At 48.8% G+C, this 25,320-nt stretch overlaps 9 protein-coding genes and 1 non-coding gene across 10 annotated transcripts; 6 read left to right on the top strand and 4 right to left on the bottom strand.

Moving 5' to 3' along the window:
* Positions 1-2,055: 2,055 nt before the first annotated feature.
* Positions 2,056-2,762, bottom strand: P174DRAFT_432937 (uncharacterized protein; the record flags this gene model as incomplete). Its single annotated transcript, XM_024825785.1, has 4 exons — positions 2,056-2,179; positions 2,313-2,404; positions 2,472-2,523; positions 2,557-2,762. The coding sequence occupies 4 exons, from the start codon at positions 2,760-2,762 to the stop codon at positions 2,056-2,058; spliced, it is 474 nt and encodes a 157-aa protein (XP_024680081.1).
* Positions 2,763-3,561: 799 nt separating this feature from the next.
* On the top strand, positions 3,562-5,782 carry P174DRAFT_422647 (uncharacterized protein; the record flags this gene model as incomplete). The annotated part of the gene is made up of 6 exons (XM_024825065.1): positions 3,562-3,747; positions 4,748-4,951; positions 5,013-5,191; positions 5,239-5,533; positions 5,594-5,606; positions 5,658-5,782. The coding sequence occupies 6 exons, from the start codon at positions 3,562-3,564 to the stop codon at positions 5,780-5,782; spliced, it is 1,002 nt and encodes a 333-aa protein (XP_024680080.1).
* A 740-nt stretch (positions 5,783-6,522) lies between these two features.
* On the top strand, positions 6,523-8,199 carry P174DRAFT_432935 (uncharacterized protein; the record flags this gene model as incomplete). The annotated part of the gene is made up of 6 exons (XM_024825784.1): positions 6,523-6,999; positions 7,063-7,239; positions 7,349-7,401; positions 7,600-7,861; positions 7,941-8,031; positions 8,099-8,199. The coding sequence occupies 6 exons, from the start codon at positions 6,523-6,525 to the stop codon at positions 8,197-8,199; spliced, it is 1,161 nt and encodes a 386-aa protein (XP_024680079.1).
* A 1,678-nt stretch (positions 8,200-9,877) lies between these two features.
* P174DRAFT_432934 (uncharacterized protein) lies at positions 9,878-11,173 on the top strand (the record flags this gene model as incomplete). Its single annotated transcript, XM_024825783.1, has 1 exon — positions 9,878-11,173. One exon carries the CDS (start codon positions 9,878-9,880, stop codon positions 11,171-11,173), a length of 1,296 nt encoding a protein of 431 aa, XP_024680078.1.
* A 652-nt stretch (positions 11,174-11,825) lies between these two features.
* Positions 11,826-11,913, top strand: P174DRAFT_t133. The gene has a single exon. It is a non-coding gene; the product is annotated as a tRNA-Asp (tRNA).
* Positions 11,914-12,026: 113 nt separating this feature from the next.
* P174DRAFT_505552 (uncharacterized protein) lies at positions 12,027-13,584 on the bottom strand. Its single transcript, XM_024831267.1, has 2 exons — positions 12,688-13,584; positions 12,027-12,634 (listed from the first exon to the last, which is right to left on the bottom strand). The coding sequence occupies exons 1-2, from the start codon at positions 13,323-13,325 to the stop codon at positions 12,100-12,102; spliced, it is 1,173 nt and encodes a 390-aa protein (XP_024680077.1). The 5' UTR covers positions 13,326-13,584; the 3' UTR covers positions 12,027-12,099.
* Positions 13,585-14,448: 864 nt separating this feature from the next.
* Positions 14,449-16,028, top strand: P174DRAFT_422642 (uncharacterized protein; the record flags this gene model as incomplete). The annotated part of the gene is made up of 5 exons (XM_024825064.1): positions 14,449-14,766; positions 15,126-15,242; positions 15,331-15,531; positions 15,586-15,737; positions 15,815-16,028. 5 exons carry the CDS (start codon positions 14,449-14,451, stop codon positions 16,026-16,028), a joined length of 1,002 nt encoding a protein of 333 aa, XP_024680076.1.
* Positions 16,029-17,860: 1,832 nt separating this feature from the next.
* P174DRAFT_443471 (glycosyltransferase family 2 protein) lies at positions 17,861-20,541 on the bottom strand. Its single transcript, XM_024827837.1, has 3 exons — positions 20,085-20,541; positions 19,301-20,020; positions 17,861-19,244 (listed from the first exon to the last, which is right to left on the bottom strand). Exons 1-3 carry the CDS (start codon positions 20,322-20,324, stop codon positions 17,985-17,987), a joined length of 2,220 nt encoding a protein of 739 aa, XP_024680075.1. The 5' UTR covers positions 20,325-20,541; the 3' UTR covers positions 17,861-17,984.
* Positions 20,542-21,246: 705 nt separating this feature from the next.
* On the top strand, positions 21,247-22,972 carry P174DRAFT_239361 (glycoside hydrolase family 12 protein). The gene is made up of 5 exons (XM_024821428.1): positions 21,247-21,353; positions 21,482-21,833; positions 21,886-21,941; positions 22,002-22,420; positions 22,478-22,972. Exons 2-5 carry the CDS (start codon positions 21,554-21,556, stop codon positions 22,746-22,748), a joined length of 1,026 nt encoding a protein of 341 aa, XP_024680074.1. The 5' UTR covers positions 21,247-21,353; positions 21,482-21,553; the 3' UTR covers positions 22,749-22,972.
* A 1-nt stretch (position 22,973) lies between these two features.
* Positions 22,974-23,720, bottom strand: P174DRAFT_239329 (uncharacterized protein). The gene has a single exon (XM_024821427.1). The coding sequence runs from the start codon at positions 23,519-23,521 to the stop codon at positions 23,075-23,077; it is 447 nt and encodes a 148-aa protein (XP_024680073.1). The 5' UTR covers positions 23,522-23,720; the 3' UTR covers positions 22,974-23,074.
* Positions 23,721-25,320: the final 1,600 nt, after the last annotated feature.

Below are 25,320 nucleotides of genomic sequence, written 5' to 3'. Positions count from 1 at the left end.
TGAACTTCGGTCTGGTTTAGGTCCTCTTGGATCTCTGCGAAGACGGCTGACTGATCTGCATCAAGAGACCGACGTTTTCCCATGGCTGGCTTTCCTCTAATGATGAAATGAAATATGGAAAACTTGGTGATACAATGATGGAGAATGAAGAAGTAGTGAAGCGGAAAAAATCTGAATTGAGTGAGCAGGGAAAGGGGATGGATGGAGAAGAGGAAGGTGAAGGAAACGAAGTATTAATGCCTAAGGAAGGAAAAAAGGGGAAACGAAATCAAACTTAAGTGAGAGAAAGGAAGTGAATACTGTTGACGCTGTATTATCCATAATATTGACATAACACTGCTGGTAAAACTTGATTTAATGTAGCTCATTGAATACTAAGCCTGGTGAAATTGCAGCTTGCGAAATTACATCTGAGAGATAGCTCTACCATTTATCCTACTCCCCATGCATAAAACATTCCTATCCGACCTTAAAATTAGTACCATTAAATAGCCCTCATTTTGCTAGTTTTAATAATACCAATAATGCTCTAGATGTATTACGTTGGCGACATTAAAACCAAGAGAAACACCTACGAGTTGCTGTTGTTGTAGGATATCCTTAGAGATTTGATCTATAAGTGGGTCCCGTAATCGGACTGTCAGCCTGTCAGGGACAAGGTTAACAAGCTTTCCGTCAGGCGACCTTAAGTGGGTCTTTGCGCACGGTTCCCATCTGAGTTAAACCTCAGTGCGCAACTCAGTATGTAGGAAAAAACATAGAAAGTAGGTTCGATCATCTTTGAAGATGATCTATTTTAACAATGTTATACTATACTACTGTAGGATCAGGATACTCTGCAATGCATACTTCTAACCAGTCCCAATTCTTGTATGCTGTGACTCTAACTTAAGAGGAAGCAAGGAGCAGGCATTGAGGGGCTAAGCATTCACTTCCAGTATGCTCTCATACAAAGAAGTCATCTTAATGAATCAACCGCGGTGTCGACGTCAGCTGGGTTGAGATGATACCTGCAGTAGGTAGACGCTGAGGTGTGGGCGACTTGGCATTCGCCTTGGCAAACAATAAGTAAAATGATGATTGCTGCGGAGTCTAGCACTTTCAAGGTCTATTTACAATCTCCTCAAAGAATAACTGGGGTGATGAGGGTGGGCGAATTTTCTCGCTCCGTCATTTGACTGATATGGAGGAAATTAGAGCATGTATCCACACCGCTGAAGGTAACTGGCTCAGAGCACAGCTGAGCCGATTTCCAAGCTTCTCGAGAGATGAGAAGGCCGAGGAGGGTGGCAAATCTTTCTGACTGTATCACGAGTTGGTATCCACATAATCGACTCTTAAGGGTCAAGTTTGCCTCGAGGTTGACACCCCTCGCCGCAGCCCACCACGGAAAACATACCTATCTAGACTTGGCTGGCTGAGCCCGCATGTCGAGAGAGACACTTCTTATTGCTCGTAGACATATGTATTGCGTCTCCCCCTGTCAATTCGAGTGATAGGCTCGCCCTGATCTCTTCGAATAACGGTGTACGAGGACTAGCTTACCTTTGGATACCTGACAAATGATCAATGTTCCTCGGTTGAGTTATCTATAAGGCTTTGGTCGTTTTCCCACAGACTGGTAGTAGAGCCATCCCTAGATGGAGATGATTACCTTGTGAATTAATCAAGATCTTCTGCCCAGAGAAAGAAGCATATTATATTCTTTGCCTTCCAAGCTGCTAATGATATATTACATAATAATATCCACTAACTAGCTGATAGACATGTTCAATATGGAATTACCATTCCTAATACTACAACAGCCACCTCTCCTAGCTAATAGTATTACAGTTCTGTCGTCTATTTCCTTCTCTACAAAAGATTCTTCCTTCTTTTCAATAATGCCCTGCACAACACCAAACATCACATCACGCTCAATCGCCATGAATATCGCACTGCTTTTGCCACTCTATACTTATTCATTTGCGTATTAGACATATATTGATATCAATACATAACATTGAGCAGATTTGCAACATAGGTTAAAGCTCCAGAAGGCTAGCCGCATTACTCCTACTGGAGCAGGCAGCTAGGATCTTGTGTTGCCTGCTGCATACTCTTGGTGGTGACTCGCCACTCGGGGTATGGAATGAGCGCTAGTATATCGGATTGTATCGAGTCATTCTGAGAGGTGCTGCTGGAAGCTTTGTCATGCTGGTAAGACCCTACGGCCTTATGTGTCTCCTGAAGAGTAGAAGCTTCTTCAGCCTATTATCCCAAGATCGTCAGCTAAAATCGCAGTAGTCTTCTATTATGATCTTGTTACTCACGGCAGGTTTGCAACAACATTGCCGGGCGCAGCAACGGTGGCAGAGGCAGCAACAGTAGCAGGGGCAGTGACCGTGGGAGCTTGACTGTGGTTCTATTAATGCTTGTCAGTGTCTTGTTCAGCTAGAATTTACACCAGAAAGCCTGGGTGACTAACATACCTCTGCCTCTACCGCCAAGGCGAGTACCACGGCGCTGGTGATGCTGACTGTCCTGGAGCCTCGGAATTAGACATTTAGTCGTCACCATCCATTAGTGATTCTTTCCATATAGTCGTCGATATCGCAGCTGAAACCGTGCTCTGTATAGTAAAAGGCAATTATGCTGTGGGCGACGGCTATAGTAGCTTTCGAAGCAGGATGGATATCAGGGTGATGAGGACGTAGGCTGTAGTTGTAACCTTGACATTGATTTTGTGTGTTATTTGGGAAGACGTACTCCGACAACGACATAGGGAAAAACGCGGTAAAACGCAAGAAAAGAACCGGTAGATGAGCAATGGTTCCTCAGCTGCGGTTCAATAGTCGCAGAAGATTGCGGAGGGAAGGAATGCCCCTCTCTGGCTCCGTTTTGAGATCGGTACATTTCCTTATCCTGTTCTCTTTACCCACCAAACACGCTTCGTGTCGCTCTTGAGATCTTCTCTTCTTCTCTTTCGTTTGCTCAGTGTATGAGCTTCTTATACATTCGCTTATACAACACCTATTACCAACTAATACTCGCTTTTTTTAACTTACTCTTCATTCTTAACATGCCTGCTCTTGTTGAGTTTGAGCATGTTTGGGTCGTCCCGCTGATCTTCTAGTTTGCTTCATTTGTAAGGCTGCTGGGATGGCCTTCGACAAGGCGCTGACCAGCTTGCGTAGGAGTTGGGAATCGACTGAGACCCTTTGCTAGGGATTAGCAGCGCCCTGTCTTCAAGTGGGATCCTGGGCAGGTGGGCTATTCCTCGCAACTATGAATGTGAAAGAATACGCTGACAACTTTAATCCTCAAGCTAGCTTGCTCTCGACAGAACGAATGCCACTTTTCCCAACGTTAAGATCGACATCGCCGCCAGCGGCATCTGGCAGCAAGGTTGTACTTCGAGCTCGATGAATACCAGGATTTGCTTGAGCGCCTCCGCCTCAAGCTTGAAGGTAATCCACGGCGCTTTAAGGACAGTACATTACTTTTTGTACAGGAGTGGTTGGCCCTGCGTCGTCATGGTCAAGATATCTCACATACACCAATGGGCTATGTGTGCCAGGGATGGAGAATTCGTCCCGATCACCCCTTCTTCTCGACCACCACGGGCCGGATGAGTATAATGCGACTGAGCTCTACTCCTCCGGCAAACATAACATTGTCACCACGGTGGACGAGGTTTTCTACCATAGCGATGACGAGGAAGTCGTTATTCTGGACCTCGTCTTTATGGATTCGACAAGGAACACTGTGCGTGATTATCAGCTACGTAATGGCGGCTTACGTATATGATTTCCTTGACCATTTGCTTATGACGCTATATGGGACTGTGTATGTATACAGAAGGATCTAAGCCGCTACCAATCAATCCCTTCAGTCTAAAATACATCGACTCATGCAATAGAGTATGGGATCTTCAAGGGTAGAAGAGGTGGCTGTTTGATATGAGGAGAGCACATATGTATAACCTGTCCATTCCTCGATTGTTCGAGATATCCATCATTGCGGGTCTTGAGTGTGCCGAGTTGATGCGATACGTAATAGAAACGTTTTCATGAAACTTGTTCTGCGAGACTGTACCAAAGTTGGAGGAAGTTGTGTGTGCCCCGGTCATAGACGACGAAAATAGCATCTGCTTCACGCAGCGTTGTCATCCTCCTCGTTTTCCCCCAGATCCCAACACATCACCCTCCTTGCCGCCCGTGTTCTCCCCTTCGCTGCATCATATCTGCATCGAGAGTCAACCCTTCTCTGTATCCACAGTTGCTTTTCTGTGTCTTCGTCAAGTCTGTTTCGTTGTTTCTTATTGCCGATGATGACCTCGCTCAACCCCACACCGCGTCACCAGGCTGACTTGCAGCCGTTTCTGGTGTATGCCGTGTATACGCGGGCGCTATACTGGGACGACTATCCGAAGATTGAGTCATTCGCCTCTTTTACAAGTCTCCAACACCTAGAGATCGAACAGCGCCTCTTGACCGACAACCTAGAATTGCCCAGCTCACTGAGGTAGGAGGGAAGACTTCTCTGAGCTCCGAGGATAGCGACGACGGAATTTCAGCCTTGATTCGAACCCCCTTCGATGGCTATCTTGACTCACATAGTACATAATATAGCTGAGCGGGTCCTTCGTGGTGGCTCATGTAAGTATACCGACTCGCTGTTTGAACGAGGGATGAAACTGACATGCTTAGCTCTCTTTTTCTTTACTTCATAAGTTAACATACCATTCCACCAATCCTCGTTGCAGTCCGTCGATATGTGGTCATCCGATGCGGTACTATTCCACATCCGCCGCGGTACACCTCCGTACACTGAGAGGCTGAGAGGGGCCTTCGACTTGGTAACCTACTTCGACATAACAACCCATGGACAAGGGGTGCGAGTGAACAAACTGCGCGGCCGCATATTTCATTTTCTTCGCCCTAATGGTGGCCTGGGCCTGGCCAACTTTGTAAGTATTCCTTCTTACCATTGAATGAGTGGCTATAACACCGACATATTCGGCACCACAGTGGTTCCCAGCTACGAGCAGGATGCAGCGAGCCCAAGGGGGAGCCCAGACATTCACAGTGACGGAATTAGTTCACCGCACATCCCCTGGCCGGTGGAAGAATATAACCAAACTTCGCGACAAGGTTGTTGTCTACGGCAAACGAGTAGCCTTGAAAGAACGGCCCGGCCCTACGACTGAGTTCGCAGCATGGTCGAAAACGCCGAACGAAGGAATATAACCGACAGAGACTTCAACTTTGACAACACCATCCTCCAGGCAAAGAGCGTCCTCCTCGCTACAGTCCTGAACCTCCGTCTTGACATCGCCCTACTAACTGACTTCCTCGCTGTCAAGGACCGCGCATCGTCACAAACGCACTCAGCGATTTCTCATCGATTTCTCATCAACACACCACTACGTTTCCATACCTGCTCCTACCTCCCTCCACTCGTTCGTCTTTCATTCACAATGGGAAGTCTCCTGAATTTACCCACTGAAATTCTCCTCTTCACCATCGGATTCTTCGAGTCCGCGCCCCTTGTTTGTACTTACCGACGATAGTGCAAGAACTCAACGTTCTTCTCGTGCTCGTGGCTGTAGTGGTTGTGGACGCGTAAGTACAAGTCACTGTTTGAATCAATATCTATGACACTGACTGTTTCAGCACCACACCGCTTCCCTGCCGCTCAGGCGGCACCTCCTCCTGCTGCGACTACAACTTTTTCCATCCTTTCCGAATCCTTCCTGTTACGGCATGACAAACCTCTTGTGGCCGTCGCGGTCACCTAGCTCATGTGTACTGAGTTTAGATCGGCATATCATAAGAGGCCGAAAGGGGCGGCATTCGAATTGATAACCTACTTCGACATGATAACTTGTGGTGACAAGGGGTGAGAGTGAACAATCTGCGCGGCCGCATATTCTATTTTCTTTGCCCATGCTGTGGCATAGTCCTCTGACAGGGCGACAATCCCAGCCACTAACCATAGATAAAGTGCATTCCGGATTGCCGACTCAAGGAAAGTGATAAAGCCGGGTTGAAGAAGCACCAGAAATTTTCGCAAAGAAGGCATATTTTGAGAATGCCAGGGATACCTTTTTTCCTTAACTTATGTGGCGGTAAAGAAGTACAGCAGCCCAGGGACTGCTGCAAGTATATTACAACTGAGGTGTATACCAGCCTGCATGTTTATATTCGCTGTCCAGCCGCCGACATGGAATCTAGAGATGATTAGGAGATCTAGAATTATGTTCATAAGAACCCTGATCGAGCTGATCATAAGGAGAACATCAGGCTTATCCAGGGCCCTTATAGCGTTAGAAACAGCGACTTCAATGGCAGAGCTTAGAGCTGAGAATGCGCTTGGGTTGGGAGTGCAACATCCCCTGCCGCTGTTTCCGCAAAGCCGCCGTTGTCGATCTCAGAGCAGGCCTGTATCAGCGGAACCGGTGCATACAACTTTGCTGGTCTCTGTGACTTCGCTTGCTCCTATGGCTACTGCCTAGTGACAGCATGTACGTGCCGGCAAATGGGCAAGCCCCTGACGGCTCCCAATTCCATGGGCGTCATCGGATATCCCATCGCCGGCGAGGATGCCAGTTATTCTGGCCTCTGCGCATTCAGTTGCAACTTAGGATATTGTCCGAGCTCCGCTTGTGGGACTGAGCAAGTCCCTCTGGTTATCCCCACTGTCTCTGATTTCGCACCTCCTGCATGTGTTGCAGGCACTGGATCGGGTGCTCTTACTGGCCTCTGTAGCTTTGCGTGCAACTACAGCTTCTGCCCAATGCATGTTTGCACCTGCACTGCCCAGGGTGGCTTAGTACCAGCCCCGCCCACTATAGGCACCAGAGGTACTCCTGTCAATGGGCTGGAGGACTATGGTCTTTGCAATTTTGCTTGTAGCCATGGGTATTGTCCGGAAGGCGCCTGTGTTGAGACTGGCAGTAAGAGCTCCAGCGAGGTCTATGTTCCTCTGGGCATCTGGGATAGCCCGGATCCTGAGGTTTAATGCATCCCACCATGCAAGATTATTTTACCCCCACTGGGCTTGACGATGACTATTTAGTTCCCTTCCATGGTCAGTTCTGTCTGGACAAGGTCAGGCACCTTGACCGGCACAAAGACCACCATTCTCAGCATCCCATTACTAGTCACCGATAAGGTTCCTTTTTGGCCTGTTGTCATCAGTGCCAATACTTCCCCTACTGGATTTTTATCCCCTTCAAAGCTTCATGCCGGAGCCGTCAGAGCTTGTTCTTTTGGGCGATGAAGCTCCCTTCTCCCCAGTTCCATCGGGCAGCGCAACGCCAGCACCCGTCTTCCCAGGGGCCCCTTACACTGTTACTTACCAGCCCCAGGCCACGAAGTTGATTTCATTGAGCGTGAATGTTCCTTCTGTTACCTGGTCAAGCGCTAGTCCAACTGCAACCTGTACCAGCGGCTGTGGTACTGACAGTTGCAAACTTTTTGGTGGATGCGACTCGACAGACCCAATCAATGATTGTGGTCTCTATGGCTGCGGAGGAGGATGCAGCATTTAAAGCTGTGACCAGTACTGTGGCGTTGCTTGCTCTACTGACCAACATCATCTTAACTCCGATAGCACCGGCAGCAGTGGAGGTGGTGGCGGTGGAGGAGGGAGTGATAGTGGAAGCAGCAGCAGCAGCGGTGAGAGCGCCGATGGCCAGCAGGCAAATCTCCCCATGGACTACGACGGGCCGGACGGCCTCGCTAATGGCAAGTGGAATCCGATGTCCATCCTTGTCGAAGATGCTGCGGCAGTCACGAGCGGAATGGCCGCCATTATGGCCCAAGGGACGCCGTGTTTCGAGTCTGCTTTGTCACTCCTGACTGCCACACAAACGGTTCCCGCTGATCTGTATTCTCAATGCTGCGGATCCCGAAAACTTCCAAGCGGTCACTCGATGGTTTACCACCTGGCAGGACGATTTCAACCTCCGGGTTGACTCAATGACTCAAGGCATTGAGGTTCTCAGCATTGTTGAATTGCAAATATCACTTGGAAGAGCACGAGGTATGAGACTTGCTATACCCGACAATCTGTTCTCATGTTTCAGCTACGTTTATACTGACCATAACAGTTGATGTCGACATCTTCAGCAAAGCAGCGAGCATTGAAGCTAATGAAGATATATGCGAGCTTGACCCAAGTATGGGCTCTAGCAGTCATCCCATTTACTGAAAGCGTGCAATTCCCCTATTGTGCGTACCGGACCTCACAGGAGACCCAGGCGAGCCTTCTAATGCAGCTAAAATACTGGAATGGGTTGGCTGCGACACCTGATTTGGTTTTGAATATGCTAGCAGCACTGACATTCTTAGTGTGATGAAGTAGGGAATAAATTACTTCCTCTCCAATGCGACTCATATAGTTAATCTGGGCACGTGCTAAGAGTTCACAAAGCAGTACACATTGCCTCTCCTGGTATCTCCTCTCAACTATCATACTTGCAAATGATCTTTGGTATGACACTATATATTCTGTTCCTCTCCCACATCTCAGCACATACAACCATAGGGTGTGGAAAACAGGGCTTCCCGTCCGCTCAGCCATACTTAAGCCACACGCCGGCCGGTTAGTAGTTGGGTGGGTGACCACCAGCGAATCCTGGCTGTTGTATGTTTTTGTCATTTGTGTTATATTTTTTGATGTTTTGATGGCCTTGACAGAAGTGAAGAAGACAGCACATTATAGAGGAAGTGTAGTCTAGTCCCCTATAAGTGTTGCGTAGCCAGAAACAAGGACTAGCACGTGACGTGTTAACCCTAACACATCAAGCATCAAGGCTTGAGACAATAACCATTGGTGTAGCCAGATGACGGGGTTGTAGATGGGCAGTAGTTGCTTTGGGTGTTTATACTTACTAGTAAAGTTTCTCCTTGCTGTATCCTGTCAAATACTGTGAATAGAGGACTCAGATTCAGGACATTATTCTGTAATCAGATAGGATTAGGAGTGATTCTTAACTTACCCTAGTCTAGTGGCTCATTTCTGTAGAACTATCTCAGTCAAAGTAGCTACTAGGCCATAGGCAATGTGGCATCCTCCTACTACTTCGCTACTAGCCTGATGAATTAATTAACTTACAGTAGGTAAGTCTTGGACAAACTATCAATGTCCTCTAATACTGGATATCTGAGAACTTAATCCTCTTCTAACGTCAGTGTCTGCTATCCTACTTTTGCTTTGTGTATGCTATTTTGCATGGTGAATTTATGCTTACCAATGCTAAAAAGAAAAGACTAATCTAATAAATATGACCTGTAATCCGGTTGTAGCTACTACATCCTTGTTTAGTGGTTAGGGGTACAGACTACTGATTACTAAAGTTCGCGCTAAAAAGAGCGGCGGTTTTACAACGGCCTCAATGTATAAAACCGGCCAAAATAGATTTTCTCTTGCGCGTCACGTAGCGCCTGTTTGGCATTGATCACATCAATAGTTACTTATGGGTGCAGGGGTCAACAAGAACATAAATTACCCTCGATGGAGCAGGACAACAATTCTAATGTCTTGTAATATACAGGTGCTCGCACTGATGTACAGTCCCCCTGAATCATCTTGGTATCAAACCTGCAGTCCGATTGCCCGCCCTTGTTTATGAAAATTCTTCTCGCGAAACGAATTGCCTCTCGAATCCATGCCTTGATAACCCCGCCAATCCGGAGTCGAACGAAAAGGAACCGAGTATTTCGACACAAAAGACGAGAAGATCAGACCAGAAAGCAAGATGGGATTGAGCAGTGAACAACTGGTCGAAGAGGCACGCTATAGGGACGCAGTATTCCCCCCACATCCATGGCGGTGGATAGACGGACCAGGGTGTCGGATACCCTCGCGGGGAACTAACCGAGTAGACATGGATTCGATGGCCAAGTGGTGGAAGCTTGTGGACGCCGTCTGGGACTACGATGTATGGGGATATCCGCCCGCGTTCACGCGCTTATCAGATGCGGTTGTCTTCAAGCTTCTCCTCAAGAAAATTGCCAAGGTTCGCTCTGAGAACTGGCCATTTGACTTCAACAGCAGAGGCCAAATGAGGTTCGAGCGCGAACCGCATGGTCCAGCGGTGTGGATTGAGCGCAAGGGCCGATACTACTATCCCGAAATTGGAGGGCGATATATCCTGGGCGGGGAAATAGCAGGAAGGATGGATTCTTGGTTCATTGAGCCACCGTCGTATGTTACCAGGAGGGATTCGATCTACTTTGGGCGTGTCGAGGTGCCCAGCTGGGCAAAGGACCAAGGAGCCATCATTGTCTCGTCGCGGGGTGTTACGGGTCTGACATTCGATGATGAGGACCGCATTTCCTGGGATGGTATGTCGGGGACTCCGGTTATTTGGGCCAAGGAAGTGAGCCTTGAATGCCCTACCAGCCTTACGCGAGCCACTGTTTTCGATGTGGTGGAAACCCAAAGTGGCCAAGATGCGATCCTGGTCGCTTATGACCCAGATGAGGAACAGGAAGACGCTCAAGTCTCCACAAAGATAATCGACGTGAAAAAGGAAGAGCTCAAAAGGGAGGCCGTGAAGAAAGAGAGAATTGCCATCAAGTCAGAGGTGGTAAATCGAAGCCAGAGACTTCACCTTCCGCGTACGCCCAAGAGGAAACCAGAGTCCCTGGTCAACCGTCGCAGCAAGCGTGGCAAAGCCACGTCGAGTGCCTTAAAAAAGGAGGAGATTCCCATCAAGTCCGAGGCGGTAAATGGAACTTCCGAACTTGACCTTAAGAATGAACCTGATGTCAAACCACCTACCACCACGCCTCAGCAACAGCCTTCAGCACACAACAGGACTCCCCGTATACTCAAGAGGGAACCAGAGCCCCACATCGTCACCGGTCACAACAAACGTGGCAGAGCCCGGTCAAGTGCCTTGACCCAGGGCAGCAACACTGAATCATGGGTGGAAATGGCTTCCACGATGATCCGCCAGGCAGCCTCTGCGGACAGGGAACATCAGGCGCTAATTCGAAGTATTTGCGAGGACGTCAAATCTCTTCAATCCAGAATTGATGCTCTAAAGGCGTCAGCACCGCTGCCTAGAGCTCTACAGGATGTCCGGAAACTTATGGCTGAGCATGAGGACGACGTGCTGGGGACAGATCAGGTCGCGAGAACGATGCAAATCATCCTGCAGAAACTCCCTTCTTGATTTTCAAGAAATATCTCTCCAGTCCATGAGTATGTTGATAGCAGGCGCGAGTATGTCAGCTTCTGGACCTAATCTTAAGTGACCTGGATGAGGACAATGAGCCACAGTTCAAAGGTATGCACAAAACCCATCAACGGGCCAAAGGAAGTATGAATTTGATACATACTGAAGACTGGCCAAATAGTACTGTATTCTAGTGTACTGTATTTCTCTTATTTTGCAGTTCGGCAGATAGCAGTCACCTGGAGACCAGAGAGAACTCGTACTTTGATTCGGAGACTGATGCGGATGAGCAAACAAAGACCGGAAGTTAGCAAAGAGGAAGAAGCAAGTACACAGCTAGCACAACTCCATTCGGTTAGTAAGGCACGACGACGCGATAAGTATTTAGACACATAGGACGCATTCCTCATCACTAGACATGGAGGGTCAGGCAGCATTTCCCAACTGCTAATGGCTTGAGGAGAAGCAGATAAAGAGATAGAACCTTGATCCGATTTTGTCAGTGAGATGGTGTTTTAGTACAGCGTACGGAGTAGTGAAGTAGGGGGGGGGAACATGGCTGGGACAACAAGCTGGAGCCGTGGCCACTGCAAGGTATGCAGATGACTTGAAGCTCATATTAACAAATAAGTTCGAATCGTCCAACAAATCCTCGATGGTCTAACGGTCATGATTTCCGCTTGTCACTCCAAGGAGAACGAGCGCGGGAGACCAGGGTTCGACTCCCTGTCGGGGAGATTTCTTTTTTCCTCCAACTTTGAACTTTGCTCTCCTCTTTTACTTTTTTCTTTTGGAGCGTCATGTCTATGTTCTGATTCTTTATATTTTATTCTGCGCTCCAAGAAGGTAACTGCACAAGGATTTGTTTGGACACGAAAAAGGCAACATGCAAGGATATATCTCGCCTACTCCGGTACGTAAATCTACAGATAAACCGCATTCCAGATCTCCGACAACCTTCCATCCCATGTTGTGAAATCGTCTACTCGCACCAGTGAGTACCCTGAATCCTCCAGCTGACGCCCATTTCTGGCCTCCCATCGCCTTCCAGCAGCGGAAAAGTCGTCGAACCAGCTATCTTGCAGCCCAATCTCGAGTTTCTCCCACTGTCGGGAAGACGCCAGCTCCGACCAGGGACGAATCCAGGCTTCATCCAGCTCTTCTGGAACTGTTCCAGCTCGCGGCGTGCAGCTTTTGTTCAAAATATGGATAACCAAGCGCAAGCGCCTGACGCCAACGTACGCTAATCGTAACGTCCGGAAGAGGGTTTGGTATGTCTCCCACTCGTAGTCGGTCATTGTTGACGGTGTAGTTGCCTTTGCGACGTGCAGAATGTCCAGCGAAGCGATGCGCGATAAATGTGAAGGCGCAATCATTTTCGGCAATCGACATAACTTGACCGATGAGGAAATGAGGAATGTATTTGTGCTGTAGAGAAGAGGAAGTGCTTCTAGGTATCTGGCCCACAGTCAGCTCGATCTCGCCGATCGTAAGGACTTTGCAGCGCTCACGCTCTTCGGCACACTCGCAGCCACGCCACGCCTTTCAGCTTGTACCGCGATAACTGTCGTCGTCCAATCCGCTTCGGATCCTCGAGGTCATTCATACGACACATGTCTCCAGGATTTGGGTGGTCCTCTTCATCGCAAACCCGATGCCACCAGCGCCATTGGTCTGGCGGTCTCTTATCTCTCTGACGGTAGCCTGGCGCATAGCCAAAATCGTATTCGAGGTGGACAGACCGGCCACCAAACAGCTCAAGGTATATTCGCTGACGGATTTCTTGGGGTAGACGCGAGAAGAATAGACTCTGGTCCTGCGGAAGCGTGCTGTTATTGTTCAGGTCGAGAAAATTGGTAGTTGACGTGTTGATGGCTGTGAGAGTGTTGCTCCTGCTCCGGATGGTCGCAAGCTCTTGATCGGGAGGAGTCAAAGGTCTTCGGGGTGGGGGAAGAGGCATTGCCTTGAAATCGCGACGGTTGCCATTCTGCTTGCAGGTTTCATGATAGATGCCTACCCGAGCCAGGATCGTTCGCGAGTCTGATTGTGAAGGGTCCTCTTCCGGCTGGTCTTTCTGTTGATCTTTACCCTTCACTTTCTCTCTCTCCTTATCCTTATTGCGAAAGCGGTGGAAGAATTGAAAGGTCATGGTGGGGGTGGGAGGCGGAACAGGTGGTCTGATCCGGTTGTTGAGTGCTGATTCAATGAGATTGGACACAGACCAAAGACCTCGGGGACGTTTCACAAAATAAATGAAGGGCGCAACCGGCGATTATTCGAGTAACATGGTGGGATGTTTCTTGGACCGACCGTGCAATTGGAGGTGGATCACTGTCTTATTTGACGAGGATCAGGCACCAATCCAGATAAACAAGAACAGATAATAATGCATGAATCTATGATGGATAACGTGTACAATGAAATCATCGTGTGATGTCTGGAACTCTGGATCAACAGGGGCAGTGTCGGACTGTGGAGCTGCCAATTTGCACCAGGTGAATAGCCCGCCATGTCAACAAATGAAACCAGTAACAACGGTCTCGATGGGGTCCCGAAGCGTCTCCTCCGCCAATTGGAGAATTTTACACATGACAGTAGGTGCCTTAGGCTGTCAGCTAGGGTCCAGGAATGGTCATTCCGCCGTCCCGGTCGTTAGCCGTGAATCTATTTCCGAGTCTTGAATCATCTCATCCTGCCCATTGCTAGGCTCCCTTTAGACTTTTAACCAGAGTACAGCTGCCCAACTTTATCAAAGTCTTCTAGAATGATTATGTTGCCTAAGGTGTAGTCTAGAATGAGTGAATACCCATCTCCGTAAACTACGAGGACTGGCCGTCAGGTATTTACGACAGCCTTTTATTCTCTCGCCAGGTGAGCCCCGGAAAGAGCGCAAATAAAAGTGTTACTGATCGAAAGGAAACCTCGACATTATAGCGGTGCCTCTACCTGCTACCTGGAAGCAGACAATGGCTTCTTAGCATTCTGAATATAAACTGGTAGTGCTGATTGAGCGTCATGGATGGATCAAGAATAAGACTTAACAGGATGTCTACAATGAAATCATGCTACCGGTATAGCTACACGAGTACGAACGGAGGTGTCAGGTCCATTGTGTTGTGTACAATGTAATATCTTTAAGTATAAGGATACCCGAGATGCGTTGTGGTGACGACATATCGCTTAGGCAACATGTAGACACTCTTGACCACCGCTCACACTTGTCTTTTACACCACCCTCTCTGTCTACCAGCCACGACTCTTCGTCACTAAAGATGTCTCTTCGCATTCGCTCTCTCTTCGATCGAAAAGGTGTGGCAGAGAAAAAGGCAGCCCATGCAAACGCTGTCGAAGTGATGGACGAAATCTACGATCTCACGGAGGAACACTGCAGTTTTGGCACTCACATCGACACTGAGCTTTTAAAGTCACTGAAGACAGACTGCAGAGATCTGAATCTGGCTAACCACGGCACCTATCTAGACTCCTTTCTTCCTGTCTTCTTCGAACCACTGCCTCCCGAACAGCTCCCTCCCGTGGACCTCCGTGATGCTGAGACTAAGAGGAATTACGAATTTACCAAAAAAAGTATTGTCAGGGCCCTCACGCTATGAGAGAACTGCACATGATAGCGCACACTCGCTGTCCTCGAACATAATGTCGACATTTTCAACACTCCCGCGTGAAGTCCCGGGAGAAAGATCTCTTAGCTTGAGGCGATTAAGCGGCTGGCTCAAGACGTAAGTGGTGAAAGACCCCGCCATTTCATTACCTTTGGCATTCTGTTAACCAGTATGTCATTCTGTTAACCAGTATGTAAAACTGATAGCGATTTCTCTCCTTCCATTATCGATGACGAATTTGTCAACTCTGTCTTCGAATCACTGGAATGGAATCCCGGCAACGCATTTACGACTCTAACGAGCTGTTCTACTACTCACGTCATGTTTAGTTTGATTTGGGATACGAACCTGACGAGAGATTTCTGCGAGCGGAGCTTACACCGATCGTAGCAGCGATCATCACACGGCTCGCAGACCCTGAGTATGAGGATCACAGCGTTATCCCTGTAAGTTGTGACGTGACGTCCCCGTCCATTCGGAGGTCTTTTCTTTTCCGTTTGCCGCGTTGGTACTAACAGATGATCTCTTCCAAAGGTAATGGTTATTTCTTTGCTCGGAAAAAGGAAGGTGCGGATCCTACAAGCACACAACAATCGTGAAGGAATCGTTATTCGGAAGCCGGGCTTTATCAGACTCAACTCCCCTGAAGAAGCGACGGACAACATGGATCTTCTTGTGCGATTCATAGCGAGTAATAGAGTTGGCGACACTGCCGATCCAAAGAACTTCTTCGGCGTGAGTCAATATGTCCCTAGCAACCATCCTACCAATCCGTGAAGGTGTTGGCAGGAAAAACAGCCCGAGACCCCACCGACCATTCCGGGGCCCAGCGGCGCTGGGTCATCGCAAGAGGAGCTTCCCGAGGAGATCCCAGAGTCCATGTCACGTCTCAGTCTGACAATAGCCAGGCAAGGCAGCGTTCGGGTGAGGAACTTTCTGAGGTCGATTCGCAGCCTTCCACGTGTAATCTCTGGGGGCCATAATATATTTCAACCTAGAAAGCCTGAGAGCCTCCCAGAGATCCTTCCTTGCATTTCGAATCGGATCCCGAAAGGCGTCTGTTCACTCGGTCGGACGAGCAGGAAGTACAAGTACCAAGCACCTCCGCTCCAAAGGAGGAGGGGGGTCACCCTATCACTAGATCCGACGAGCATGAGTTACGCAGAGCGCCTGTTTCGAGGGACCTCGACCCACAGACACCAGAGTCGCTAAGTTATGTCCCGTTCCTTTGATGCTAGCGCCAGTTGAAGAATCGGATAGGCTCGCCAGTCGCGTCAACCAATTTTAAAGTTCAAGTTTCCAGAGAAATGGCCTCGAGGGCCGGTGGCTTTTTTAGTTGCTTCGTTATACCTTTGAATTTGATTGGAAATTTACTTTCACCAGGTTGGACAATACTTCGGGAGTGTCTGTTATCTCAATGGCTTTCTACGTGGTGTAAAGGGATTTCAAACTTGCCGTCAAGCTGAGTCTGTGTAGCTCGAAAGTTTATGTATTAAGCAAGATTCAAATGAAATTGCGACGTCAAGGAGAGAATTTGTAGTATTTGCCGCCCAGTGTTGAATAGTAACCCCAGAACTCTTTAAGCGCCCACGTCTAGGGTCAAATGTCCCATCTCAACTCTTCGTTTCCGTCCCAGGTCTCTGGCAATGCAGACTACAACAATTCGATGACTCCATGTGCCGAATGTGATTTCATCTAAGCAATAAGGTTCATTTACGTACCAGATTGGTTTCTATTCCTTCTGCTTGGTCTCACCAGAACCAGTCATTCTTTAAACATGAACATCAAGCGACGCCATTCGTTCATCGTGTCAGTCACTGCTCTCAGCCTCATCTGTCTGTACTTTTATTTGTCAAGGGTTTCTTGGCCGGTTTCGACAAAGTCAATGGCCAAGCGACTTCTCACGAGGAAGTCGCTCCATCTTCAGACGGCAATAATGTCTCCGATGAAAACAGACAAAGAGCATCTGTCGCAGAACCTACCTTCTTATGGACGCGTCGTCCGACTCAATATCCGGTCCTGTCAATTACACCGCTGCCCACGGAAAGACCACGGAAATTGCCGAAGTGCAGGCAGACTTTCCCACAGAGACGGATCCTTAAAAGGCGTAAGTTCGCAACAAAGGCAAAAAGGCAGCAAAAGGCGCCTTCATCCGATGCTGGATCGCTTACAAGACTCGCGCCTGGATGGGGTAATGGGGTTATGCCGCTATCTAGGGCGACGCGCAACTAGGCGCATCCCTTGAAGAGGATGAAATAAACTATGTTTCAATTGTGTTCCTCTGTTCGCGATGAGCGTGATGCCTGTACATATTATACTACTCGGTGAACTAAAGTGTCTGTATACCAGTCGTACACAAACATAAAGACGAGACCCAGTTAGAGATCCCGACCTACTTTCCCTCAGAACTCTCTATTTTGCTTAGTTCATTTCCAAGCCCGGCATCCTAAATACCATCTCCTCAAGTCGTCATATAGACCTACTACCCACAGAGGGCTGCTATAGTCACGTGGGCTTCATGAGCGCATGCAGCTAGTCCCAAACAACGCAACAGGGCACTCTCCGCTTAAATTCAACTTCAGACCTAGCATTTGACCAAGATCATACAGCTCTGCAAGGAAGTGTCCTCATTATTATCATACACTCTGTGAGACTTTACCCACGTCACAGTCTGAAACCGTTCAGGGAGTCCGCTACTCATCCGGTAAGGCGGCCAAGCAAATAAAACATGGGTACCTCGTATATTAAGTTCTTATGATCATCACCGCCACTATTAGCGATCTGCGAACTCAACTTTAAATAACTCAAATGGATGGCGTATGTCAAGTCACTAGACTAATATTTATAATTATGTTGTCTTCTCCCTTGCTCGGGTGGCATTGTTGTTTCCTGCGCCCTAGCTGGATGTAAGGTACAGGTTGTACATACTCCGTATGGTTTGCATAGTGTGCAAGGTAGGCAGCCCCGGTAGGTAGAATCTTACGCGTTCGAAGAGCATGCGTCATTAATTAATAAATACTGTCTGATCTATCAATTCGCATATTCCCATATTATAGAATTATAGACATCGTATTTGGAATTCATTATTTGGGTAAATGCTGGGGGTGCAGTAGAGCAATGTCTACAGCAATGCAAAGCCAAACGCCGATATAGCCATCAAATGCATCACAGGCTACGATACATTTACATCATTTTAGAAAAAAGAGCGAGTACACGAAGATCAAAATCGTAGCAGCCGTCGCCACTGTATACTCCAGCTCGAACCAGGCCGCCTGACCACCGAACGCAATCTTCTTGCTGCGGGCGGTCGGATGCGCAACTCCCGTCTTGGGGTCTCGGACCAACAGATCCTCACGGTCGGGCATGGCAGGAGGATCGACGGCGTAAGCAACAGGAGTCCAGAGCGAATTGCAGATGAAAAGGAATGTCAGCGGGGGCCAGAAGGCGTGTGTGATCAAGCAGAGAATGACATCTCGGAAGCTCTTCTCCTGCGCGAAGCAGCGATACGACGAGATGACGACCGCAACGAGCGTGACATACACAAAGGCAAGGTGGAAGAAGGCCATGTAGTTGAGTAAGATCACGCGCAGACGGACGAGCATGTTCTTCCTCCGTTTCGGATCACGCTCTTCGAGTGCCGAGCTGAGTGAGCCGGTCGGCTTGAAGGCCTGAGCCTGGCCACCAAGCCATTTGGGGAGGATGAATGAGCGGACAATACAAAGGGCAATGTAGGGTGCCATCCAGAGCTGGTAGCGCGAGCCTCTCTGTCCGGTGTGGTAGCCGGCGGGGATGAAGAGGGCAAACTCGCAGATTCGGTTGGAAATGGTCGAGGCGAAGCAGGCCCAGATAAGCCAACGAAGCTGCTCCTGAGTTGCATAGGCAACAAGCTGCTTGCCCCACAGAAGAATAACGGGGATGGCGAAAATCGAGACAGTGAGAAGGAGGGTGTACAAGCTGAGTGTTGCGTAGAGGAATCCCGAAAAGCGCTGAGCAGCAGTCATCTGTCGAACGGCGTCACCCCACAGACAGAATTTGAGCTTCACAGCAGTGTCGACGGTTCCGATTGCCCATCGGGTACGCTGCTTAAGATGTCCGCCAAAGTCTTCCGGCACGGTACCAAACTGGAGAGGTTCATGGATGTACGCGGTCTTCCATCCCTTCCCGAGCATCATTGTGGAGGTTGCGACGTCTTCGGCCAACGAACCAAGAGGGAAGTTGCCGATCTCATCCAGGGCCTCGCGTCGAACGACATAACCGGACCCAGTGCACCAAGCGACACCCATCGCATCCTTGATTGGCTCAATCACATGCACGAAGAAATCCAGACTCTGTGCGAGAGGGTCAGACGGAGGGGTGTTGTAGAACAGCTGCGGCGGGCATGCAAGGGCCATCTTGGGATCGACAAGGAGATGAGGAAGGACGGCACGCAGCCAGTCTTGCTCGGGAATCTGTAAAACTAGTTAGGAGACGGCTTGAGTCAACATGAAACGCGAGTGGAAATTACCATATCAGCATCCAGCGCCGCCATGAATTGGCCGGCGCCTCCAGGCAAATAGTGCACCTGCTCAAGGCCATAATTGAGGTTACCCGCTTTGAAGTGGTGTGGTTTGCCCGGAATCTTCTCTCGCGCCATGTAGATGAGATTGGGGTGAGTAATGGCGAGCTGGCGGACGGAAGCCTCCAGGGTGGCCGACTTGCCGTCATCGAGCACAATGACCCTGAATCTGTCAGGGGGGTAGTCCTGATCGCACGCTCCACGGACAGTATCCAGCACAACCTCGTCATCTTCTCCGCAGCAGGTGACGAAAACATCGACGGTAGGAACATCATTTCCGGTCAGTCGCAGCTTGGGTCGGCCTCTTTTCTTCAGTGCCATCATGGTCCAGCAGTTGTGCATCAAGGAGGGGATCGCAACAGCGATCTCGATAGCAACGAAAACCCATGCTCCGGCGTAAGTGTATCCAGCCGCTTTTTGGGCCAGAATAATACAGGCGATTCGCAGCCCGAGGTAGAAGAGGTAGAGACCGGTGTTGGCCAGCGTGAGGAAGGGAACAAGGCTGAAGACCCATCGCTTCCATCCTCTCCAGATATCGGCATCATCACGCTTGTGAAGGCGAGCGATCGACCCGGACTGGACCCAATCTTTTGCAAACAACGGTGAACGGGAGGCGTTGACGAGAGGAGCAAGACTCTGATGACTTTGAAGCAGCTGATTGTGTTGATACTGATGACCGACATATTTGTTAGTTTTGTGTGCACAACGAAGGAATTAGTGGGACTGTAATTACCGGAGATGGTGATGCTGAACGAGAGTCAAACGATTCTGGACCGAGAGACGACCGAGCGGTCGCGAAATGATATCCGGGAGACGCATAGTCCTCCAGAGGAATCTCACCGGCCCGAATAGGCGTTTGAGCTCCTGGTGGGAGCTGATCTAGCGAGTCGAAACTGCTGTGATTGTTGTGGCCTCGACGATGGACTTGAAGTCCGAACTTCTCCTGGTCCTCCTGGCCATAGCGCCCGTCCATTTTGGCCTTGAGTGCAGCAAAATATGTGGCAGTCAGTCCTTAGCAAACCGATCGGAATGTGTCGAAGTATTCGAAGTATGAAGGGGAAAGGACGAGGATATTCTGATTGGAATTTTAAAGAACTACTCCCAAGTGATTAAACGAGTGTGATAAGCTCAAAGAGCTTTGGAATACAAGGGAAGTAGAACTAGAGCTGGATGGACAGGTTCAACGAGAGACGAGGCAGGAAGATGGGCGAGGGCGAGAGGTGCCTGTTCCTTGTCCGGCGTCTTCCGCACGTACTTATTCCTTGTCACTTATGTCAGTACTACGCCGGAGTACCTCTGCCTTGAGTTGTGAATTTTTTTTACTATTTTATTATTTACGAGCAGTCCTAGTCCAATACCAGCCAAGGCCAAGCTAACCAGAGCATGCGACCTACCGCAAAGATCTGCCCTCAGTAATTTAGTGCTCATTTACCAGTTGCCTTGGCTTACTTAAATTACTTATTATGAATGGCTGAGGCCCTGAGACTAGTGTGATCTGGATGCAGCGATAAGAGTACGGGTGGGGCCACACCGTTTGCGCACTAGCCTCTGATAAGCGAATATAAATAGATCCCACCGAGAAGGATTTTCCGCTTGCGTCATCCTGGTTGTACTGCCAGTTACGGATTCAATACAGGTAAGACACATTATTCGAAACTATTCCATGGTAGACTCCCTCAACAGTACCAGGGAAAGTATCATCTAGAAGATCACTAAAGAGGAAATTTCCCCTGCCAAACCTTGCTGGAAATGCTTCTCAGGTACACGCAGCCCAATACATTTGCAGTATTCTTGAAGTTTCCTTGGTTGCACTGCCCTCTTACCTAATTTATCTTAAATTTCAGGATCTTCTATCTCACTACAGCCACTAAATTAGTTCACAACCAATCAGCTCCACTCGTTATCAGGGACCATCCCCGTCGAGCATATGATTAGTCTGTTTTAGTCCCTGATTTCCCACTCGAACAGTCAAACTATGTAAACAATTCAATTCTTTTCCCTTGTAAGTTACACCTTCCTTACATCCTTACATCTACGGATACCCAAGGTAAATGTTTGCTGATAACCATGCTCTCCCCACTCGACCAAAGCACCCAAATGAGCCACTGACCATATCCGCTTCCAATACAGATCATCTCACCTTCCATGACCTTCCTCCTTCTACATCTCTGAATTTACAGAGTTCTTCACGTCAAACCTATCATGGTGCTTCGATGGGTTGTTAATGCCGGCCTTTTGGCCATCCCCATCGGAGGCACTGTAGGTGCTTTGATGGGAATCGATGCGCACCGACATGCGACAGGACAAGCTCCTCTTTTCAGCGGCGGCGGCGGTTCAGGGTCGGGCTCGGGCTCGGACTCCTCTGGCTCTGTTCCTCCTGGTGGCAGTGGTAGCACTACTCATAATGGAGTGGCCAACACAATGTACTGCCCGAAAACCCCCTACGGAATCACGCCTGAGACAAAAGGACAAAGCTTCACATGTACGTCGTTGAGAGTTCCTATCGGGGTTTGAATGACTAACCATTACCGCAGTAAATCCCAATCCATGGGGTGTGACCGGCGATACAGTCGGAGCATTATGCATGAACGTAAGTGTTGAGATTCAAGTATGTAGGAGCTATGTAGCTTTGTTAACAAGGATTGAAAAGGTCACAACCTTCGATAACGGGACATACGCGACCAAGAACACAGCACCCGAGTTCTCCGTTACATGGCAATACGACCCCAGTCTGTCGACCCAACCGGTCCACGCCTACTCGAACGTGATGATTGATGACGGGTTGCCCATCTCTCTGGAGAAAATTCAGCATATGAATGTCGATTTCCACTGGACCTACGGAGTAGGCAACACACCCGCTGAGGCGACAAACGAGGCGGAACTGACTGCCGCATCTGTCAATACGAACGTCGCCATCGATATGTTCATGAGCCACGAAGAGAAAGTAAAGGACAGTTCCGATTATACACATGAAGTGATGGTCTGGTTTGGGAAGTTCGGGCCCGCCACGTACGTCCTTGGACAAGACGGTGGCGTAGTTGCGACCAAAGAGCTGAATGGAACTATTTTGTGAGTGAACTATCCGGTGACCGCTGGGTCCCTTCTATCTGACCGCTTTGTTTGCAGCAACCTATATTCTGGCCGGAACGGCAACAACCAGTGGGTTCTGACGTGGCTTACGAGCGACTCTTCGAACGATCCTGAGGCGAAGGGGAAAACTACGGAAACGTTCACCGGTGATCTCTTACCTCTGATCACCGATCTATACTCCATGACTGGGGAGGCTTACCCGTCAAAATCCGACTACATGGGTATCTTCCAGTTCGGTACCGAGGCCTTCCATTCAAGTACGAATGTCACATTTTGGGCACCCAAATTCTCGGTAGATCTGCAATGACGAGAATGAGGAGGTGTATGTATATTTTCTTTTGTTCATGAGCATTTGGGAGTTTTGAGGGAATCCGATCGAACATAGATAATGAAGCATTGGTATATTGTCATCACAGATGAGAACGGCACTTGTAAGGGCCAAGCCGGGTTGCCTATACTGTTTACAAACATATGGACTATGCAAATTATTGGAAGCATTGCGTACGATACGCAGAATCGCCATTACTGGGACTCTAAACTGTTGATGTTCGCGTCGCGATGTTTCCGCAAGCATAGGTAAGTATGTCAAAGGCGGGCCTGTTTGGTTGGAGGTGCCCGCAACTTACACACTGTTTAAGGTAAGACTGCTGAAGACCAGGCGCCAGAAACGGAAACGCACTGGCATCCACCACATGTAGTCCAGACACTCCATATACATGCGCCTGCGATCGGCAACAACCATCGCATCCTCCGCAGTGTCCATCGTACACGTGCAAGCAGCATGCACCAAGTCGTAACGTTATGCCGGCAAAGACCCAAGACCGAAGTCCATGGTCTCATTGGTCCATATCGCTTCCATTTCTCGCTCCATCTACGAGGATATGGCATGGCAACGTTGGCGTAGGATACTGGCAGTTGCCCGCCTGCTGACTCGTACGTAGCAGCGTCGTAGGCGGCTATAATTCGGTACTGGAGCTGCGAATTTGACACCATGCTTGTACTGCGGGAGTACTTCCTCGAATGCGTACCAGTAATTGGTACTATCGACGGCAGTTGCCAATTATTCGTGAGCTCGCGCATTGGTCTGCGAATCAGCTGGTTGTGTGACGGTTCAAGCCACTAAATAGGCAAACACCGTCGACGGATCATATAATCCAGCGTCGACCTGCAGATATGCTCCGCCAGTTCCGTCAGCATTAGCCAAGTGCCTGGCTGACTTACGAGTCCTAAGTCATTTACACCTGGCATATAAAATATATCGTCCATTGACCCTTGGCTTATTTTATGCAACAAAGCTTCGCTGGGTTGTGGAGGACGTGTCGAATCGGACCCGACGAGCAGGACATCTGCTGTACGAATGGAAGCAACTGACTCCAGCTCATCGCCTCGACCAGACGATCTTGAATGAGGCCGGCGCCAGTTGGCGGGCCACGACACTGCCGCCCGTATCACTTCTGAATACGACTAATCGGACTCCCTATCTCGGCTGAACAGACCTCGAGGCCTCGTTGGTGATGTTTTTTTGTTGCTGCTGTGGATAATCTGTAGTGCGTAGGCAATCTAAGTCCCGAGTCCAATGGCACGGAGCGCCAAAGCAACAAGAGTTGTTCGAGATAGCGTCTAAACTTGTCAATTGATTGTGCCTTACACATGCAAGGGGGAAAACGCATGGTGACCTTTGTGTTACCAAACCTGTCAGAGTATACGCGACCGGGCAGGTAATCATAGGCAGACAAGGATGACGCCTGAGAGCCCAGACCGTACTAATTTGTAGGAGATACAGGCCTCAGTTAAGATCTTCGATGTTTCCAGGGATGTTTCAGGAAGTGTTCGAAATAAACCACTAGAAGCCTAGCCATCCAAGTTTCACTATCGATCCCTCATTGTCTCAAGTCTGTAGTCGATTTTCTGTGTCATGGTTGGTCACCGTTGCTTGTTTGGGGACCCCGAAACGGGTAACTGTAGAACCCCACACCTGGGCTGTTTCAAAGCGAGACAGGACCGAGACCATCGAGTTCAATCGGACAAATTCGAGCATCCTCTCTTATCAAGAAAGCCATCACTGATCCACTCATCTTCGGTTAGGATGGACAACATCACAATGGTACAGTGGGGGTTCAAAAGTTTTTAGACCCCCGTTTGCCGCTAAGATCACCGCTTTTCATTCTCATCTATTCTGCCCCTATAGAAACTAGTATTTCATATACCATCCATCCGCATCAAGGATTGCCTGCACACGGTGAGGCATAGTATTGGATAGATGCTGCAGGACTCTCTCATCAATTGCATGCCATGCCTCCTTTGCTGCCTCTATAAGATGCCTTAGAGTATCCTCAGTATCTGGGGCATGCTTAAGCTCTGGATAGTGCTCATAAATAATCCCTTTCATAAGTGCCCATAGATTCTCAATTGGATTCAGATCAGGGGAGTATAGTGGCCAGACCATAACCTGAATCTGCATATCACTAAGTAGGGACCTAATAATACGCGCAGTATGGATAGAGGCGCCATCATGCATAAAGATATCCCCAGGCTGAAGTAATTTAGGTAGAAAAGCTTCATATACAGAATGTATAACCCAGGAAGTTACCCCCCCTCTCCTAGATTCAGGGTCGCCATCTAGAGGGACAAGGCCTATGCGGATATTATATCCAAATCCAGCCCAAAACATCTTCTTTACACCCTTTCCACATCAAATACCATGCACATCATGCTCAATAAGTTGTTGAGATAGACTATTAAATGTCCATATAGGTTAAACACCTTTACCACGCTCAACTGAGCATTCATCTATCTATTTCACCCGTCTCTAATCATCAGGTGTGTAATAAGCATAAGACTGAGCCCATCATAAATGCTTAATAGCATTCTCTTCTTTA

Source organism: Aspergillus novofumigatus (assembly GCF_002847465.1).
Source record: "Aspergillus novofumigatus IBT 16806 chromosome Unknown P174scaffold_6, whole genome shotgun sequence".
Lineage (NCBI taxonomy): Eukaryota > Fungi > Ascomycota > Eurotiomycetes > Eurotiales > Aspergillaceae > Aspergillus > Aspergillus novofumigatus.
Note: the sequence above shows the minus strand (reverse complement) of the source record. Positions and strands in the feature narration are given on the sequence as shown.

What these genes read in the sequence shown, in the direction of transcription:
- P174DRAFT_505552 (XM_024831267.1), bottom strand. Translation starts at nt 13,325, where the DNA reads ATGACCTTTCAATTCTTCCACCGCTTTCGCAATAAGGATAAGGAGAGA. An exon ending in CTGCGAGTGTGCCGAAGAGC is followed by an intron (nt 12,635 to 12,687) that starts GTGAGCGCTGCA and finishes ACTGTGGGCCAG; the next exon opens with ATACCTAGAAGCACTTCCTC.
- P174DRAFT_443471 (XM_024827837.1), bottom strand. Translation starts at nt 20,324, where the DNA reads ATGGACGGGCGCTATGGCCAGGAGGACCAGGAGAAGTTCGGACTTCAA. An exon ending in GTTCAGCATCACCATCTCCG is followed by an intron (nt 20,021 to 20,084) that starts GTAATTACAGTC and finishes GTCGGTCATCAG; the next exon opens with TATCAACACAATCAGCTGCT. An exon ending in CGGCGCTGGATGCTGATATG is followed by an intron (nt 19,245 to 19,300) that starts GTAATTTCCACT and finishes CTAGTTTTACAG; the next exon opens with ATTCCCGAGCAAGACTGGCT.
- P174DRAFT_239361 (XM_024821428.1), top strand. Translation starts at nt 21,554, where the DNA reads ATGGTGCTTCGATGGGTTGTTAATGCCGGCCTTTTGGCCATCCCCATC. An exon ending in AAAAGGACAAAGCTTCACAT is followed by an intron (nt 21,834 to 21,885) that starts GTACGTCGTTGA and finishes CCATTACCGCAG; the next exon opens with TAAATCCCAATCCATGGGGT. An exon ending in GAGCTGAATGGAACTATTTT is followed by an intron (nt 22,421 to 22,477) that starts GTGAGTGAACTA and finishes CTTTGTTTGCAG; the next exon opens with CAACCTATATTCTGGCCGGA.
- P174DRAFT_239329 (XM_024821427.1), bottom strand. Translation starts at nt 23,521, where the DNA reads ATGCGCGAGCTCACGAATAATTGGCAACTGCCGTCGATAGTACCAATT.